A 20,876-nucleotide genomic window follows, 5' to 3' on the forward strand; every position below is an offset into this window, starting at 1 on the left:
TATGGTAATCTCTACATTGGGGGGGGGGGGGGGGGGGGGGAGAGTTATTTCTTAGGAAAATTAACACATTTATAAAGTCACCATGTCGGTCAACCGATACTGGATAAAAGAAGGCCTTTGCTTAAAATCGTATAACGTAAAATTTCTGTGGGAACCAACTGTTCAGGGATGATTAGGAACCATCAAGAGTCGCTAGTATCGCTTTCCGATTAAACGCAAAGTTTACGAAAGCTGGTGCGCTAAATAAAACCTTCTCCTCAGTTCTCGTATTACTATTCTCTTGAACAGAGGTTTTTAGCTTGGTGTGATGAACAGTTGTCGCAGATGCAGACAATAGTCTCAGTTTCGTTAGAGGGTCCATATGCTGTTCTATCTGTACACTTGTATGGTCCTGCTTCCATAATTCAGACTGATAGCCAGGGTACCTCGTAGTGGGATGGGTAGGGGTTGTGCCATAAGAAGACATGGACGATGGTTGATATATCGGCGAAAAGGGGCCGTAACTAACGGAACTAGGAATCGAGTTGAGATCACTAGTGCCGTGTAGTAACTTTTGTAGTGGGTTAGAGTCTTGTACATAATCAAGAGACCTTGAGACATTGCTTGTTTTATAATAACGTAGGCTGGGCTTATCACGTGTGTCCTGTGGTATTTTTGTGTCAAGTGGAGAGGACGCACGCTCTGGTCGTTGAAGAATCTTTATCGTTGGCTGTTGTTCTTGGTATTGTTTAAGTACAGGTGACCCCCTTGAATATCTGGAATCCCGTTCTCCGGTTGGACTTTGATAATCTAGTCAAGTAAAGAAATTCAGCAAAATATTCAATTGACAAATATTTTTAGTGTTTGCGCAAAAAAGGGTAGCTTTCGGAAGCTTTCCATTAATTAAAATTATTCGCCTCAGCCTCAGTGAATATGGAGAATATTTACCTCGCCGCTCGAAGACTTGCGTCTGGGTAAATATTCCCCGATATTCACTTCGCCGAATAACTGCTAATTAATAATAATAATAATTTATTGAATTTATATAGCGCAAAATCTCAATTGGGGTATTTTCATGGAACCTGTCAGAACATTTTATATGAATATTTCCTACAAATTTCTTACAAATATTAAAGAAACAAAATCATATACCTCTAGCAGTTCTAAGTCCTTCTTGTTCTCTCTGATGGTGGTCTCGCAAGGGATGACTCATCGCGTGTTGAGCTAGGAACTTCTCCTGTTGAGCTTTTCTTCTTCTTTCTGCAGCTGCTTGTTTCCTCTCACTTTCAATTCTTGCATCTTCTTTGTCTACTAATTTCTGTAGTTGTATTCTGATAGGAGAATCGAATTCTTCTCTGTTTGATATGCTGTTTTGACTGCTTGGACGAGGAGTCTTGTTGGTCAGCCGACGACGAAGATCTCTTTAGAAAAATAAGATTAGAATTTCAGTCAGCTGCTAACACAACACACACTTAAGGTAAGTAAAATTACAGCATTCATAAAACTGGCAAACTGGGGTGGTGTAGGGGTAGTACTCTTGCCTATGAACTCTCGGGTCTCAGGTTCGATTCTTATCACATGGAAGTAGAATCTATTACATCTCTCCTTTGATTCAAAAGTCTGGCTCTGCCTTCTCCACATGCTAAATTTTAGATCCATCTGCGAGTTAGCAATGCCATGACTTTGATCAGCCCAGAGCTTGTTGAGCAAACTCACAGATCGAATAGCAACTTACTGTAACATGTTGGATTTTGAGGAAGGAGAAAAACTAGAGACCCCAGAGAAAAACCTGTGATGCCAATTGATTCCCAGAAGGTTATGATCGAAATATTTCAAAGTCAAATAAAATGTGCCACATCAGAAACACAAAAGAACAGGAAAAGTTGTATTGCAGACTTACTTTACGAATGGAATGACCATGAAAAAATTACTTGGATTACAGTTGAGATACTCATTACAACTGGTGTCTTTCTTATGAGCTGGGAGATGTTCTATTTTAAACCATCTGATATCCTGAAACAATAGTAAACCAAAACCCTGAGAAACTGTTTTAATGTATAGAGGGTCATGTGACAGTGGTCTATGATAAACCATCTTAATGTATAGAGGGTCATGTGACAGTGGTCTATGATAAACCATTAATGTATAGAGGGTCATGTGACAGTGGTCTATGATAAACCATCTTAATGTATAGAGGGTCATGTGACAGTGGTCTATGATAAACCATTAATGTATAGAGGGTCATGTGACAGTGGTCTATGATAAACCATTAATGTATAGAGGGTCATGTGACAGTGGTCTATGATAAACCATTAATGTATAGAGGGTCATGTGACAGTGGTCTATGATAAACCATTAATGTATAGGGGCCATGTGACAGTGGTCTATGATAGACTATTAATGTATAGAGGGTCATGCGACAGTGGTCTATGATAAACCATTAATGTATAGAGGGGCATGTGACAGTGGTCTATGATAAACCATTAATGTATAGAGGGTCATGTGACAGTGGTCTATGATAAACCATCTTAATGTATAGAGGATCATGTGACAGTGGTCTATGATAAACCATTAATGTATAGAGGGTCATGTGACAGTGGTCTATGATAAACCATCTTAATGTATAGAGGTCATGTGACAGTGGTCTATGATAAACCATTAATGTATAGAGGGTCATGTGACAGTGGTCTATGATAAACCATTAATGTATAGAGGGCATGTGACAGTGGTCTATGATAGACCTATTAATGTATAGAGGGTCATGCGACAGTGGTCTATGATAAACCATTAATGTATAGAGGGCCATATGACAGTGGTCTATGATAAACCATTAATGTATAGAGGGTCATTGCGACAGTGGTCTATGATAAACCATCTTAATGTATAGAGGGTCATGTGACAGTGGTCTATGATAAACCATTAATGTATAGAGGGCATGTGACAGTGGTCTATGATAAACCATCTTAATGTATAGAGGGTCATGTGACAGTGGTCTATGATAAACCATCTTAATGTATAGAGGGTCATGTGACAGTGGTCTATGATAAACCATTAATGTATAGAGGGTCATGTGACAGTGGTCTATGATAAACCATTAATGTATAGAAGGCCATGTGACAGTGGTCTATGATAGACTATTAATGTATAGAGGGTCATGCGACAGTGGTCTATGATAAACCATTAATGTATAGAGGGCCATATGACAGTGGTCTATGATAAACCATTAATGTATAGAGGGTCATGCGACAGTGGTCTATGATAAACCATCTTAATGTATAGAGGGTCATGTGACAGTGGTCTATGATAAACCATTAATGTATAGAGGGTCATGTGACAGTGGTCTATGATAAACCATTAATGTATAGAGGGTCATGTGACAGTGGTCTATGATAAACCATTAATGTATAGAGGGGCATGTGACAGTGGTCTATGATAAACCATCTTAATGTATAGAGGGTCATGTGACAGTGGTCTATGATAAACCATATTAATGTATAGAGGGTCATGTGACAGTGGTCTATGATAAACCATTAATGTATAGAGGGTCATGTGACAGTGGTCTATGATAAACCATTAATGTATAGAAGGCCATGTGACAGTGGTCTATGATAGACTATTAATGTATAGAGGGTCATGCGACAGTGGTCTATGATAAACCATTAATGTATAGAGGGCCATATGACAGTGGTCTATGATAAACCATTAATGTATAGAGGGTCATGTGACAGTGGTCTATGATAAACCATCTTAATGTATAGAGGATCATGTGACAGTGGTCTATGATAAACCATTAATGTATAGAGGGTCATGTGACAGTGGTCTATGATAAACCATCTTAATGTATAGAGGGTCATGTGACAGTGGTCTATGATAAACCATCTTAATGTATAGAGGGTCATGTGACAGTGGTCTATGATAAACCATTAATCTATAGAGGGTCATGTGACAGTGGTCTATGATAAACCATCTTAATGTATAGAGGGTCATGTGACAGTGGTCTATGATAAACCATTAATGTATAGAGGGTCATGTGACAGTGGTCTATGATAAATCATTAATGTATAGAGGGTCATGTGACAGTGGTCTATGATAAACCATTAATGTATAGAGGGTCATGTGACAGTGATCTATGATAAACCATCTTAATGTATACAGGGGCATGTAATAGTGGTCTATGATAAACCATCTTAATGTATAGAGGGTCATGTGACAGTGGTCTATGATAAACCATCTTAATGTATAGAGGGGCATGTAACAGTGGTCTATGATAAACCATTAATGTATAGAGGGTCATGTGACAGTGGTCTATGATAAACCATCTTAATGTATAGAGGGTCATGTAACAGTGGTCTATGATAAACCATCTTAATGTATAGAGGGTCATGTAACAGTGGTCTATGATAAACCATTAATCTATAGAGGGTCATGTGACAGTGGTCTATGATAAACCATCTTAATGTATAGAGGGTCATGTGACAGTGGTCTATGATAAACCATCTTAATGTATAGAGGGTCATGTAACAGTGGTCTATGATAAACCATTAATGTATAGAGGGTCATGTGACAGCGCTGGCTCCGCTTGCAATTGATTAATAATTTGTTGATATGTCCCCTTATTTATCATGGCTCTAGGCCAATCAGAAAGCGAGAAAATTTATCCTTATTTTACATGATGATGTTAATAGCATACATAATATTTTCAACAATTGTTGGCATCCTATTGTGGTAAATAAGGACATACCATACTAAACTATCAGAAATTTGTTTAATTGAGGAAGTAAGTAATACCAGTACAGCTGCATAATTATTCATACACATTACGACTTATCAAAGACTTCCTTGTTTTAAAAAAGCTTTTTTGTAATTTGACAGCATAAATTACAAAAACAAAATGAAGTTTTAGGGTTTTTTTGTTAGTAATTTTTAGGTTATTAGTGTGACAGGCATCAGACTGGCCAAAATCTTTTGGCACAACAGACTAATATTCCAGCATCTAGGCCAATGGGCAACAAGGTGTTGGTTTTACAAAGATACAGATAATATTTTGGGCGAATGACTGCAATACCAAAATTCATTCTTTATATAATTGTTTTTAATAATAATTACTAATGAAAATAGTTCTCAGTCACTAACCTCAATAATGCAACAGTATATAGTAATATAGATGGACATTTAGAAACATAGAAGAATCGAGGTTCAGACCACCCTACTTCCTGTACTTACTCTTATTTCACCTCTTGTCTGTGGCTGAAATTGGGTATTTTCTGGTACACCAAGAACAACATATAACCGAATCTGTGTAAGAAACAAAATGGAATTTAACTTTGAAGGTAATTTCATTTGAAAATGCTAGTATCCAGACAAAGGCTTCATGGATTTGTTTCTCTTCTTGACACTTCTCAAACGTTCTGCCAATCCCCAAGTGCTTTATGACTGCACACAGCACAGCAAGCAAGTTTTTTATTTCTTTTATAAAATACAAATTACAGTAATAGATAGGAATGATGCAATGGAAAGTGTGCGCGCGTGCAATGTGCTCTCATAAAGCACGTGCTCCAAACCAATCAGAACGCTACATTCATAACAGTTATTTTATAATAGGAAATAGGTCATTCCAAGATCCAAGAATAGCTAGAATGACTTGTGTTTGCTGTTTTCTTATTCTTGACAAGCACATAGTCCTTAGTGCTGAGACTAATTCAATGTTTCAAACCATTTCCATCTCGAAATGACCTACAGTATCTCCTATCTCCTTTGGCAATGACCGCATTTTTTGAAATACATGTAGGTGTATATCTATCAAAGGACTCACTGCATGATCATGTATCTTGCGTTCTATGAAGTCAGTAGGTTCAGCATATTTCCTCATGTCAAAACCAGTTTCTTCATATACCTGGAAGTGCAATCAACAAGAAATCAACTTCTAAAACTCATTAATAATTCATGAGGACAAAACAAAGAAAATCACTAGCGTCAAGGAGGTTCTAAAATGAGAAATTTAGTCAGTCACCCAATTAAATCACAACACAAAGTTAAGGTACACTGTATGATATGGTACAGCTATGAATTTGCTGTTACGGTTTCATACTTCTAAAATATCACACTCATTTTATACGTTATGAAACATGCTGCAATTCAAACTGTACCTCTCTGATGGCACATTCAAATTCATCTTCATCTTTATTGACTTTTCCTTTGGGGAAGCCCCAACTTGTTTTAGACATTGCAGGCTGTACTAAAATGCACTTAAAAAGGGAAAAAGCACAGGATTTAAGACAAGAACAAAGAAATAATAATGTATATGTACTAAAAAGATAGATAAGGTCCATACAGGATGTTCAAAGCTAGTTTCTATTATAATTTGTTAAAAGCCTTATTGGTACATGTATGTAAAAAATAGTTCATTAACTATGATCTAAAAACTTTATGATTTACATATTGACTAGCCATCAAATCCTTGAGTGGTGATGATATGCAATGCTGTGTTACAAAAGGTGGGTAAAATAAATAACCTATTGAAACATAGCTATTGTAATGAAGATTTCATTATGAACAAAATTTGATTTTTTTTGTTGATATAAACAAATATTTTTTACGGTTTTGCTATGTCACAAAAGCAATGGTCAAATGCCTACAGTAGTTGTGCGTATATCCAGTTCTGGATGCACTTGGGAGGTTGCTTAAGTACTCAAGAGGCTAGAGTTGCACACGGCTACGCCTTGTGCGACTCTTACATGCTTTCTTACTTCTTTCATGCTTAGCAGCCTCCCGCATACATCCAGAACTAGATATACGCACGCTAGGCATTGAACATTTCTTAAATCTATTATGACTTTTCAATAAAAGTCCAAATTAAGAATTCCTAAAATAATAACACATCTACGTAAAACACTTGCTTCTGATTAATCGATTGGCTGTGAATTGTTTTCTTAATTAATACATGCAATATTAATTAATTGCCCAGTGTGTGTGTATGCGATTAATATGGTTGCTGTATTATCAAAAAGAAATACACCCTTAGTTCTTGAAGAATTAATGTAAAAATACAATTTGTGGCTAAATAACACTCTTGCTACGCACGCAATCGTGGTATCAAGACACTTTTATCAAATGTTTTATTGTTTTATTTTTAAATAATTCTTCTCGAATGGTGGTATCTCCTATACTAATGACAGACCTTTTCCATCTCATCCCAATCATTCCTTAGGTAATAATTACTAAGCAGTCTTTCTTTGAACTGATCAAAGAGGTGGAAGAAAGAACTGACATTTACTATACCTTATCTAGTGTTTCATTGACAATGATAGCTCCAAATACAGGCACCTTGAGTTTATATTTGCGCCAGTTTGCAAAAATTTGATTTATATCCTCGTCACTTTTGTTAAGAAATGGAAAATGGTTAAAAAGTATGATAGTTAAGGAAAAATAACATATAATTTAACTTTAAAAAGCTAAAATTTTTATTAATATTTACAAGTAGATAGAATGGCAGAGTTTCACATTATTTTGTTAAAAAATCGTTTAAAAAAAATATTATATTATATTATATTTATAGCTTTAATATGAGTTTCCGGTTTCGTTTTCAGTTTCCTTCGTTGACGTCATACAAATCGACCATCTAAAGAAGTAACTTTTCCTTTTAAAATTGCTATTCTTTGGCACTAAAGGATATTGATTCTTGTAAATTCTTTGATTCCACAGCCAGGAAGGTCTGGGTTTTCTTGTCTATGAAAGTCGATGTAAAACCAGTGGGCGAGTTCAATTTGAAAACATAACCGTACGACATCTTTTCTTTCCTCGTCAGGAATGTTGATTAAAAACCGACTGAAAAAAATACAAACAACATAACTAAGCACGTAGTGAAACTACTTGTTTCATAAAAGATTGTATTATTAAGCTAACCTGCATAGATCTTCGAGGATTTCAGCAGGAATACTGCGGTTGTAAACCATAGGAGAATCTGGTTCCGACTCCGACGCCATCTTGGATATCTTGCAACACCGTAAAGCATTCTGGGATATACTAAGCGACCACCCCTCTTCAAATCCAAGATGGCCGACGAGTAACACTCTTGCAAGAGTTTCTCGATCGTTGTCCGATTACCTTCCTAGATTTCTAATTTTATTCATTTTGAAGACTTTTTAAATCTCCCCAAGACATTTCCGACCATCCAGTCGACGTATTCAAAAAAAGGCAAAGTTTACAGACATGGGTTATGGTTTGAAACTGGCTGCAGTGTCCACGTGCCTTACCTTGATATTTGTGAGCGGTGTACTTTTATTCACCCGCGGTTTTCTTCTAAAGAGACTTGTTATTGACGATAAGACCAAATGCAATGAAAAAATCAATGGGAAAACTATGCCATCTTCATTGTTCTCCAAAACGTCCTCTTCTGGCTGTTGGGTCGAGACCAAGTTTGAAAAAGCTGTCATTCTTATCATCGACGCACTGCGATATGATTTCGCTTATTTTGATGAAACACTTCAAGATGAAGACACTCTTACTTATCAGAACAAGTTGACAGTAATTCATGAAACACTCAAGGCTTTACCTCAACAAGCTCGTCTGTACAGGTTCATAGCAGACCCACCCACAACTACCATGCAAAGGATAAAAGGCTTGACAACTGGTAAGAAGCGTTATAAGCTTATACATGTAGGATATTACACGGTGGCGTGAAGATATGAAGGTTAAGGGAAGTTTAAGCTGAAGGGATGGTGGGGATGAAGATATGTGTGGTGGAGGGGGGGGGAGGTGGATTTACCAAAATTGTTTTGGGACATGAAAAGGGGGGCTCTAAAAATTTGTCATGTATAAGGGTGCTCTCGATTTTAATTTGAAAATTTTCATGGGTTGTTTGGGGGGCTTTGAAAATTAAGTTAAGTCCTAAAGATAGGAACTGGCCTGTAAGGAGATATGGTTTTTGAGGAGAAATCTTCATCCTCCCCTTTAAATACTACATTGTACAGGGTTCATACAAGTCCTTAAACTCTTTGAAAAGTGCTGGAATTTAAAATGCATTTTCAAGGGCACTCGAAACTCCTTGAAAATAGAAAAAAAGTAGAAATGTCCTTGAATACTACTTGAAAAAAATTGTCTGTGAAAAAATGTCAGTAAAACTTTCAAGATACGTAAACCGCGAGTCATTGTCATTGGTTAAAATTAGAGATTTTCACTACATCTCGGGAGAAGCATCTTTTCCTATTATTTTTTAAATTTCCAGAACTTAGTGGCTCAATGTGGCGTGGATATCATGTGACAAATTCGCACATCTTGATTAGCATTGGCATTTTCTTCACTTTTTTTAATACCAAAATTACTCCTTGAAAAATGTCATTTTGGTCCTTGAAAACTCCTTGAATAATTTCTTGGGAACCTAGCACGAACCCTGATTGTATGAAATGAACTTTCCCTTATCACAAGTATTATCTTTCATATAAGGGGATATAACTAGCTAAAAACTAGTGTGAGCTGCGTCGGTGTTTCTAATGAAACAGTAATGATGAAAAGGTAGATTATACACCGTGAAAAGATGAAAAAACTTACTGACGTTTCGGACGCTAGTCGTTCGTCCAACGAAGGACTAGCGTCCGAAACGTCAGTAAGTTTTTTCATCTTTTCACGGTGTATAATTTACCTTTTCATCATTACTGTTTCATATAAGGGGTTTGGTTTGGGTGAGTAGCCTTGTAAGGGACTTTGTGTACTATTGCTGTATCACCTGCCCTATTTAGCAAATTGTCAAATAAATAAATAAGTGCAGCAAACACAAAAGTATATAGACGCATTCACAATCAAAAACTTGTTGAAAACATGGAAATGACATCATTGATATCTTCACTATTGAGAATATGGAAACTGTGTCATTGAGGTCCCATCCCAGATATAGTTTGAATGAAAAATATGAGTGGTGTTATGTATATTATTTCCCAGTATTAAACACTAATGTCTATATAATGAACTGTTCTTATCAGTGTAAAGAAATTATCATATGTGTAATTATAATATTGCTTAGTTTTGTATTTTTCTTGTTACTTTAGGTAGTCTTCCCACTTTTGTTGATGCAGGGAGCAACTTTGCTTCTTATACTATCAAGGAGGACAACATCATATCCAAATTGGTTGAACATGGTAAAAACATCACTTTCATGGGTGATGAGACATGGCAAGGGCTGTTCCCTGACACATTCCAAAAATCCTATCCTTTTCCATCTTTCAATGTGAAAGATCTTCACACGGTTGATAATGGAGTCATTAAACATCTGGTACCAGAGATACAGCAGGAGAATTGGCAGGTTCTTATTGGTCACTTTCTTGGTGTTGATCATTGTGGACATAAATATGGACCATATCATCCTGCTATGGCTGAAAAACTTCAACAGATGAATAATGTGCTAAGGTATGCTTTCAATTCAAGGCCCTATTGACATGGGAGGAAGAAAACCCTAAACAAGAATCTTCCTTGCAGAAATATCAATCTGGCTATACAGCTGTATATCTATTGCTTTTTGTTTTGTTTGGTATTAGTGTATTCCTAGCAGTAGGATGTTTCTGTCTTGCTCCTAGATCCTAGTACCAGGGATAAAATTCACTTCTTGTTTCAAATATAAATGAAAAAAGGAGAGATAACGCATTTATAAAATATTATGTAAATTTAATAACATATACTGTAGTTTTGTATATGCTTTCACTTGTTACTTATCATCATTCAGGTCTGTGATAGATGCTCTAAACACCCTGAACGTTTTTTTATGAATATTCTTTATTCAGGTCTGTGATGGATGCTCTTGATGATAAGACTGTTCTGTTTGTGATGGGGGACCACGGTATGACCCGTACTGGAGATCATGGCGGCGATAGTCGTGATGAACTTGATTCTGCTTTGTTTGTTTACTCCAAGGTGCCTTTTATTGACACCCACCAGCCAAAGGTATGATACTGTATGTTGATGTAAATCTAATCAGTGTCTGCACGTTTTTCTGGTATATTTTCTTCTGCGCTGACATTATTTACATATCGATATAATACATTTCAACTTTAGAAAGCAACATGTAATATGCAGCATGTAACAAAATGAAAACATGGTGTGTGAAAATTGCGCTAGCAGCTCTGATATTAAAGAAGTATTGGAAACTTTTTTACAATTGTGTTTATCGTTTTACGTGCGCAACCTCCGTACTGATTATTTCATTCCCATGCATTTTTGCACTCCTACGCGAGTTGATTGGGATCAGAAATAAACGGAAATAAAAGTGGGTGCAGTTCTGGACGAGGGCAGTGCCAGGTATGACTTGAGAGGGTTTCAACCCCCTTCCCCCATTTCCCTCCCCTTTCCTTAAAAACTTATAGAATTTACTGAGCTGCTTGAAGACTAATGACATTCCACCCCCTGTTTAAATCCTGTTTCAGATTGATGCAAATTCAGTCTCACAAGTGGACTTTGTGCCAACATTTTCTCTCCTGATGGGAATTCCTATTCCCTTTGGCAATCTTGGAACAACAATCACTGAGCTGTTTGCTGGACAAGATTATCAACCTGTTATTCCTAGCTACGTCCCTGATGAAAAAAGACATTTATGGAAATCTTTGTTGACTCGAGTAAAAGTATTGCAAGTAAATGCTTATCAGATCAATAAATATCTGCAAAAATACCAAGAAATTTCTGATGAGATTCCGAAAAGGAAGCTATCGTCAATAACCAGTGAGTTCGTTGAAGTCTCTGAGTTATGGCAGGATACTCGGGATCAGAATAATATTAATGGAAGTACAGCTGCAGGACACCTTAGTGTTGAACGTCTTTTGCTGATGGAACAAAAGTACTTAAAGTATCTAACAGGAGTGAAAGAACTTTGCATCGAAATGTGGGCGAAGTTTGACTTGATATCAATGACGTTTGGCGTCTTGATACAAATATTTGCGTTATCGTTAATGACAATGATAATATTAATACCAAGTCTTCTTCGAAAAGGTGCTTCAGTAATATTAAAAACTTCGGTAGTTTTATCAATTATTGGGTCTTGCTGCTGTGCTGTTATCAGTGCCACTGATTCTCACACAGTCATTTACAATTCATTTGTTTGCTGCGTTGGGAGCCTTGCTTTTATTTTCGCGCATTTTATTATTGCAGAAAGGACAAAGCTTTACGCTAAAGTTAAACAGGTTATCCGTATCATCAGCCTTGAAGATATCATATCGACTGTACTTTGTTTGCTCTACTTTCTTTCTACTTTCTCGAACAGTTTTGTAGTTTACGAAGATATGTGTGTTACATTCATCACTTCCAGTTTACTATCTCTTCAGCTTATCTTGGCCTTTTTGAAAAACAGAACCACACAAACTATAGTTCGTATATTACCTAGAAAAACGTTAGGAGGGAATAAAAAAGCCAAAAAAGAAACTCAAAAATTCGATGTTTGGAGCTTTTTCACCTCATCTAATTGTCAGGCGGTGTTGGCCCTATTGTTGTTTGTTCTTTGTGGAAGACTATCGTCAGTGTTTAGAAGATGTCGAGAGGAACAAGTTTCATGCGAGCCTTCAAGTTTTCTTCAACCATTATCTGCCTTGAAAGATGCCACTGAAAGCATTCACCAGCGTTTCTTGTTATCCACAATTTGCGCATGCGCTCTACCACTAGGATTACGACAATGGCTTCGTTTCCAAGGCAATCTAAATGGCTTTTCTTCTGCTGTTATTTGTGTAAAATATGGTCTTCCTTTCGCTACGGCAGTTACAGTTGCTCACTGGGCACTTCAAATAATCCCGCAGGCTGCCAACGACGCTTTCCCGAACTTGCAGCTTTGGCAACAAATAATTCTACCTGAAGTCGTCTACTGGCTTTGCTTGTTGACTATTTCCCTGTTGCTGTGGCAACCATTATGTTTGTACACTATGCTAAGGGATAGTCAGAGCTCCCTTAAGGATTCAATTAACAGTTATCTCAACAAAGACAACAATGATCCTAAAACATTGCAAGTTGTCTTTAATGAGTTGAGAAAAAAATGGGACTCTAATTCATCCCAAAATACGGGCGATAAGACAGTAATTGACCCCGAGAAGAACCAACCACCTGTGGTATACGGGCTGGCTACAGTTTACTCGTCACCAATTCTTATCGTTGTCACGTGTGTTGCCATGACGATGGTGGTAATCTTGAGTGATGGAATGGTGGGATCTGTGCTGTTGCTTCTGGCTCAGATGTTTCTTTTCCTAGAGATCCATGCATCGATCAGAAAGATAGCTCACAAGGAGGATGGATCCAGCCAGGAAGGTATGAATTAACTTCGTTAGTAATTTAATAATATAATGACCGTAATTCTCTTGGTTATGAAAAACAATAATTTGGAATTGCTGCTTGATTAGAATGAAGCTACCAAGGAGCGCGCAAGCGTCAACTCGCGTCCAAATTCCGCGACAATTTGGCGTGCATCTCTTCCCATGAGAGTAAAAGGATAGAAAATATTTGACGCCATGTCGTTTGTTTGCTCAAGTCAACCAACATGGCCGTCATGACTTCACATGCACCTCCATAATGATGATGTATGAATATTTTATATAAAATTATACTCCTCGTTCCCAGGTCACCATTGGCATGCAGTGGTCGTGTGGGGCCTGTTATCGTCTCAGTACTTCTTCTCTACTGGTCACCAGGCCACTATACCAGCGATACGATTCGAAGCAGCTTTTGTCGGGTTGCCTGGAGACATGGCGAATAATATCTTGCCAGGTACGACAATATTATTAGTACCTTGAAAGTAATATTTTTTTACATCCAAACATTCTAGATAAGTAAAAATGTATATTTTATTACAAACGTCTCTCCCCTGTGGGACTCTTCCGTGAGGTCGTTGCACACACACACCACCACTACATTCATAAGCTACAACACACAACTCCAATGGTTGGTTTTTATAGAGGGAGGAAAACCAATTGTGCAAGGGAGAGGACGGTTCATTCGAGCGTCCAATCAGCGACTAAAGCCTTGAACTACACAGCGGTTAGAGACAGCACCGTAGCTATGCACGCAACTTGTCAACGCGTTTGTATTCTTGTCTCACTCCAAGTAAAAGTTATATGCTTTTTTCGCCAAAAGTAATAAACAAAAGATGGACCCGAATGCCTTCTTTGATTCCCAAGGAAGGCCTTGCGATCCCAGTAAACATTAGGAGCGTTTTCTATGAAAACATCATGTACAAAATATGGACCAGAATTTCCCATTTGATTCTCCTTGCGATCCCAGTAAACTATTGCAGCTTTTTCAAGAGTGCATTCGGGATATCGTGACAAACAAAAGATGTTTGTACCAAAATATAATAGTTCTCTTTAATTACAAAACATAGGGTGATTATTTTTCTTTTCTTGCAGGACTGCTTATATTTCTAAACACGTTTGCATCATCTATACTTTTCGCTGTTGGGCTTCCTGTGCTTTTATTTTGGCCAAAGATCTCGATAAGGCTACTTGGAAAGGCCAAAAAATCTCAGGAGAAGAGCGCCACCGATAAAGGAGAGTTCGTGTTTGTGGATGATCCTATTGGATTCAGAGAAGAGGTTTTTCAGTTGATCACAATGTATCAAGTTTTCCATGGCTTGAAGGTGAGTAAGAATGAATGTGGCCCAAGATAATCAAAGCAGAAATGGTTTTACAAATTCTTCTGAGTCTGCCCGTAAAGTTATTACTGGGCTACCTGTGGTAAACCGGTCATCATTCATTTATTATGAAACTTTATAGCGCGCTCTCCGTGATCGCCTCCCCCCTCCCCCATTAAAACGAACATAAACCAAATTAAGCAAGCTTATGTACTGGACTAATTCAACGATATGGCGGCCATTTTGGATCGCTAGTCAAAGTGGGGCTATCCTTTGTATCGCATGTCATTATTACAGCCAAAGACGGCATATTGATCACCTTAACCCATAAAAAAAGACAAACACGAAACTTTACATATTATTAGCTATCTTTGTATTATTTTGTTGTATCGTCGATATAGTCCATTTATGGTTCCGACACCCCTTAGTTGCCGTTGCTATGCTTCACAAGCTCAAAACTTTAGAACATTTCAGAATTGAAAACTCTGATTACGGCAAGCTAAATATAATTTGTTTGAATTGTTTGCTGTCTCGAAGTAAAAATTGCCTCGTAATTTTTATAGTACTCTTCAATACAGAAACTGTGTAGCTATTTTTGGGGCAACGTTATGATTACACTGGGAAAACTGCTGCAACGGTGATTGGATGGGTATTGTCTGAGTCTCGGAACCATGAATATGTGATTGTAATGAGTTGTAAATTTTGGGTCACTCTGTTTGTGAAAACTGGAGCAAAAACGAGAAAAAAATCAATAAATATTACAATAAGTAGATGAATAATGATATGGAAGAAAGTTAGGAATATAGATGATGAATTTATAATACAGGATTTTCATAAACACTAGCCTAATACAAATTAGTAAACCCTAATTCCATTGTGTTCTTTTATTGTCATTTCACTATTACACACTAACTAATGATATCTGTTTCACGGGTTTATGAAAATCACTCTAAAATGATAATATAGAAGAAAATTACTATAAATTTAAAATAATGGTTTAGTTATAGAATGTTAATGAAGAAAGAAAAATAACAATAAATAAGAAGGAAAAAATATGAAGAGATTCTTTCACAGTTCCCTGCGCCATCTTGAAAGGTAGTCGTGCCTTTGCATCGAAGCGAGACGAACGGTAAGGGGAATTGTGAATAGACCTAATCGGCTAACGTGTTGCTATGTACGTTACCACCCAATTCAAACCTTTTGGGAAAAGAAGCGTTTGTCTCTACGAATTCAACTGTGAAACCAAAATATAACGAACAATGAAACTTACTCCCAGAAGGTTTGAATTGGGTGGAAACGTACATAGCAACACGTTAGCCGATTAGGTCTATGGGACTTTTTAAATCAAAAGTAAGGAATATAGGAAACACGTTTGTATTATGTGGGGTTTGACTAAATCGAAATCAGTCTAACGCAAGGATATCGTTTCTAGGTTTTATTCTGCTCGTGCTCTGCAGCACTACACCGGAGACATTTAATGGTGTGGAAGATATTTGCTCCTCGCTTTGTGTTTGAGGGTGCTTCATACCTTGTTACCTTCCCGTTCTTGGTGTTCACATTTTTGGTTGTTCTGAGAACCGATGGCGCTCTGGAAAAATGGACTCAAAAATTGGAAACCTATTTCGCATACAAGGAAAAATCTGGTTAGACAAGCTGGCCTCTATTAAACTCCTATACCACACGACCATCTCTCGTTTTACCAGAAAAAGGGAGAGGGGCATGGCCTTCTTGTCTCTTGCAGTAAGATAACTAAAAAACTGCGACTGACAAGTCTCATACATGTGAAAACGCTTTTGTGTTTCTACGTGAACGCGAGGCTAGTCAGTCACTAGTTGGAGCGGAGGATTTTATTCAAATTGGTCGCCATTTTTCGATTAGGCATATTGCACTCGAAAAAATGGTCGTAATACACGAGAAATAGGGTGTGTCGTATAATAAATCCTTGGAATAAGCTGTGGCAAGATTTTAGCTATCTTTTTTGTGCGATTGGACCCGGAATTACGTCACAACTTGAAAGCCCTACACACGTAATCAAAGTATGACGACCAGTTTGAATAACTATTGTTCTAGACTGACCACGTGGAAACATAACTCGTTTTTACATGTATGAGAGGCTAGTCAGTCCAGAACAATTGTTATTCAAAATGGTCGTTTCAGTGTATAGACGCTGTATACACTGTAGACCATTCAGATATACGGCTAACGTCAAAATTCACATGAGCCGAACCTAATTACATCAATGAAGACCGCCTTGTTATCCATTGTTTTAGTTAGGTTCGGCTCGTCGTGACTATCTCACACTTGCTATAGATTTATTGAATGACTAAACAACAAAAGGCTGGAGTGCCTTGGAAACTAATAAGTAAAAAGTCGCTGGCAAGTACAATCGGTTTCCTGAGCGCTTGACTGTATCTTGAGAAAGGTGTACACCTAATTAAAAAAACGTAGTCGGGTTCGAGAAGGTCATATATCATCGAAGCTAAGGCCGAAAAAGATTTTGGATACTCCGAAATGTGTATTATATTTGCATATAGACATGTAAAAATGCACATTAGAGCAAAGTCGGTCAACCTAGATTAACATGCCAAAGCCGTCTTCGAAGATTTACGCTGGAGAGCTGTTTGGCTGCGGTATTTTGTCTTCACATGCTCCCCTTCGGTCTTAGCTTTGATTATATAACCTTTTTTTTGAACCCGAGAACGTTTTTTCAATTAGGTGTATTCATTAACTATGATTCAAGCCATCACGAAAGGCAGATTTATGTCATTTCAGCCAATGACAACTTACTTTTCAATTAAAAATAATATTTAATGATCCAGATGAGTTATTACACATCCTAGTTACAATTTTGTGTTTATGGTGAGAAGTATTTCCCCCGTATTGTTCAAATTGTGTATTTCTGAAATAAAGCGAATTTTGTATGAAGAAGTCTAAAATAAGCAGAGTTTTCCATCAAATCCTTTTTAAGTAAATGGCTTGGTATGGTTGATCCCCCTACAATCTAAAAAAAAACATATTATCTTAAATAATCAGACTCCACCCCATGGGATAAATATAGTCCAGTCCCAGACCCGTTTTTAGCCCGCTCCGTTGAGCGGCTAGTCGTATGCCCCCCGACTAGACTCTTCCACAGTCTCTCGCTCGTCCGTTCCGTCTCCACACTTAGAGACTGTAACGCCAAATGACCGAAAGGACTTATGGGTCCCGAAAACGTGGACCCAGCGTGCTTTGGGAACCAAAATGCTCGTCCACAGTCTCTCGTTTTCGCCGCCATCTTGAAAATATTGAAATGAGAGAGACTGTGGACGAGTATTTTGGTTCCCAAAGCACGCTGGGTCCAAGTTTTCGGGACCCATAAGTCCTTTCGGTCATTGTACCGTTACAGTCTCTAAGCGTGGAGACGGAACGGACGAGCGAGAGACTGTGGAAGAGTCTATCCCCCGACCAGCCACTCAACGGAGCGGGCTAAAAACGGGTCTGGGTCTGGACTAGGGATAAATAATAACCGGTCCCTTATAACCGCTTATCACAAACGTCGGTTCTCTTTTGTACTGTAAAATCACAAATCTTAAACTTCAATGAAAATCTGTGTGGTAGCTACGTATTCCTCCATCAAATAAACATTGTCATCGCACGAAAGGCGAAAGGCAACGTCATTTCGACATGGAAATGGTTTCGTTGTATACGAATAACATTGTTAAGTCTCAGCACTAGGGTCCATGTTCTTGACGAGAATAAAGAGAAGCAGAGACACAAGTCATTCCAGCTATTCATGGATTTTGGAATGACCTATCTCCTTTTGCTTTTCGCCTATCGCCTTTGGCGAAGACAACGTTTATTGAAATAGGTGTATTTAGTCCGGATTTAGGACGTGAAAAATAGGATCAGTTTTTCAGTCTCGCACAATATCAGTGTCATGAATGTAGTTCATTTATTACAGCGAGGGCAATTCATTGACAACATTGAACTAGTCTTGTTGGATGTGACTAATATACATTGTATAGTATTGTACTGTGGCTGCCTCGCAACGATTTGTTATCACTACAGACACTATTAATGGATTCTTGGTCACATCATAGCCGCTATGTTGGTTGACGATAACGAAGCATGCTTCATTGTTATTAATATCACTATAGATTAGTTTGAGTCGAGTTTGCACTCCAGGAGTTTGAAGCAAAGTGGCCCCTTTTTATTGATAAACGAGGCCGTCAAGTCAAGGACTTGTTCGATGGAACTTCACAGTTATTGCATTTTAATTGAGTTATAATTTAAAAAAAAGTGAATTGTTTCACGTGATGTGAAGGATATTAGAGTATCATTTTTTTGTTTTGTGGCATTTATTTGTGTACGAGTTGATTGCTATTTCGGATGGTTGTCATAGCGAGCGTTAATTCCAGTGAGTAATGTCTAGACTAAAATAGAACGACAGAGTAAAGACAACATTTGCAATCTTTGTTACAGCAATTTATAGATAAAGAAATCTTCAGTTGTTGCACTGAATCAGTAATTTTTCGTTGAATGCTTTCCCATTTCAGTCCTTGTGTCGTTCATTCAAAACTTCCATCGGTAATTCTTCGATTGCACGTTACGTCATCGCGGCCATGTTGGTGCCATTTAACAAAAGATTTCTTATTACCATCCATTGTTAACGGCACCACAATGGCCGCCATGCTTTTGTCTTTTAACTCTCATGGGAATGCTTGCAACCCATCAATAAGATTTTTGTGTTTCTTGAACTGATACTAATAAGATGTAAGAAAAGATATCGTTCTCAAAGAATGATTGGCATCTGATCTAAGATATGTCAAGACATAATAGAGTTGAAACTGGTTTTGTAACATCTGTAACACTAAGAAAAGACTGACTTAAAAAATTAAAATTTATACAGATCTAGACATGACAGTTGGAGATCAGATAATCCCACCATTGATAGGGTACCTAGATTGATATAATCCATAATCTACAATCTTACTGCCAAAAAGTACATAATTAGGAAACTTGAACACCGTGTGAAACGTTTGTTGCCATGATGATGTTTCAGAGGTTAACTAGTCCTTTGTCATGGTAAACGTCAGAGGGGACCAAAATGCAAAAAGACCACTTGCTCTGAGTCCCAAGAGGATTCGTTCTGGGAGACAAAACATTGTTGTTTTTTTTGGTTTTTTTTTTGCATAAGAAAAGACGTTATTGTTTTGTCCCCCAGAACAATTCCTCTCGGGACTCAGTCCAAGGGGTCTATTCTTAGCCATTTATTTAAGGTTTTGTTGCAAGAAGAGTACGAAATAAATATAATTCTTAGCCGTCACGCTGAATAAGTTCACGTACAAATGCACAAATGCTCGCTATCTTATAGGTTGCTATCAATAGACGTCACTTCCGGTAATAGCTCTTTTTTGATGGCTTGTAGAATCCTGGAGGTTGTTTTGATCTCTTGTTTTCTGGTTTGATGTCGCGAAAATAGCCAAATACAATAGTTTGAGGACTTATTTTGATATGTTTTGACTTAGCATCCTTTAGTTGCCCCCCAGTCAACCGCTTGTTTGCCCCCCAGTCAACTCCAAAAAGTCACGTGATTGATAGTAAGCAATTAGCTAGCTAGAAAAAAATAAGTTGGATGGCCACGGTACGGCGAAGGCGTCGCGCTTTACTGAGCTTGGTTCGTACTAAAGTCGAAGAGGAACTTGTAATGACCAGTGGGGGAACTAATAGTCGGATTCAAAATCGGAAGCAAAAGGAATATCGGAATATATCAGAATTGGAAGGAGCAGATTTTTTTCCTCTAGCGATTCCGATTCGGATTATGACACTTATGATCCTGTATGGACAAACGTAACAGAATGGCAATAAAATATTTGACCAATGACAGAGCTCATGCCCAGGCCAATTATCTTTTTTCTTTATTCGTTTTTGCTGTTATTTTTAAGAGCGCACTGAAATTGGAGCCTCGCTCTGTGTGATCCCCTACCATCATTTTTCTTGTTTAATTTTTCCTTATTTCAAATATATTTTACTTTTAAATTTTGTATATGTTGAGGATGGAAGTGATTAAATAAATAAATTCAGAGCAGAAAACATGGCGGCCTTTGAAAAGTCACCTTCAGAGGCTTAAAAGCGACAGCACAATCTTCAGAATGCAGACTGAACGACTTGAGTGCCAGCCAATGCAATATCCTGCAAGAAGGCATTTATCTTAGGCCTAGGGCAAACGTCGAACTTTCCATGCACCGAACTCATTAAAAACAATGGATATCAGGTGATAATGAGGCGGCATTCTTTGATGCAATTAAGTTCGGTGCATGGAAAGTTCGACGTT

General features: G+C 37.7%; 2 protein-coding genes across 2 annotated transcripts; one reads left to right on the plus strand and one right to left on the minus strand.

Moving 5' to 3' along the window:
- Nucleotides 1-18: 18 nt before the first annotated feature.
- On the minus strand, nt 19-7,965 carry LOC116307927 (uncharacterized). The gene is made up of 9 exons (XM_031718253.2): nt 7,882-7,965; nt 7,652-7,803; nt 7,258-7,385; nt 6,126-6,224; nt 5,792-5,872; nt 5,203-5,274; nt 1,880-1,992; nt 1,132-1,400; nt 19-789 (listed from the first exon to the last, which is right to left on the minus strand). Exons 1-9 carry the CDS (start codon nt 7,959-7,961, stop codon nt 173-175), a joined length of 1,611 nt encoding a protein of 536 aa, XP_031574113.1. The 5' UTR covers nt 7,962-7,965; the 3' UTR covers nt 19-172.
- A 75-nt stretch (nt 7,966-8,040) lies between these two features.
- On the plus strand, nt 8,041-17,469 carry LOC116307926 (GPI ethanolamine phosphate transferase 3, catalytic subunit-like). Its single transcript, XM_031718252.2, has 7 exons — nt 8,041-8,608; nt 10,020-10,377; nt 10,749-10,908; nt 11,388-13,245; nt 13,555-13,701; nt 14,340-14,569; nt 15,996-17,469. The coding sequence occupies exons 1-7, from the start codon at nt 8,188-8,190 to the stop codon at nt 16,209-16,211; spliced, it is 3,390 nt and encodes a 1,129-aa protein (XP_031574112.2). The 5' UTR covers nt 8,041-8,187; the 3' UTR covers nt 16,212-17,469.
- Nucleotides 17,470-20,876: the final 3,407 nt, after the last annotated feature.

Source organism: Actinia tenebrosa, unplaced genomic scaffold (assembly GCF_029948245.1).
Source record: "Actinia tenebrosa isolate PJP-AT-01 unplaced genomic scaffold, QUT_ActTen_1.0 PGA_scaffold5__44_contigs__length_20552954, whole genome shotgun sequence".
Taxonomy (NCBI): Eukaryota; Metazoa; Cnidaria; class Anthozoa; order Actiniaria; family Actiniidae; genus Actinia; species Actinia tenebrosa.

Coding starts and splice junctions, on each gene's coding strand:
- LOC116307927 (XM_031718253.2), bottom strand. CDS start 7,961: ATGGCGTCGGAGTCGGAACCAGATTCTCCTATGGTTTACAACCGCAGT. Junction 7,804..7,881: donor ATCCTCGAAGATCTATGCAG/GTTAGCTTAATA, acceptor TATTTTTTTCAG/TCGGTTTTTAATCAACATTC. Junction 790..1,131: donor AGGACTTAGAACTGCTAGAG/GTATATGATTTT, acceptor TTACTTGACTAG/ATTATCAAAGTCCAACCGGA.
- LOC116307926 (XM_031718252.2), top strand. CDS start 8,188: ATGGGTTATGGTTTGAAACTGGCTGCAGTGTCCACGTGCCTTACCTTG. Junction 13,246..13,554: donor GGATGGATCCAGCCAGGAAG/GTATGAATTAAC, acceptor CCTCGTTCCCAG/GTCACCATTGGCATGCAGTG. Junction 14,570..15,995: donor AAGTTTTCCATGGCTTGAAG/GTGAGTAAGAAT, acceptor TATCGTTTCTAG/GTTTTATTCTGCTCGTGCTC.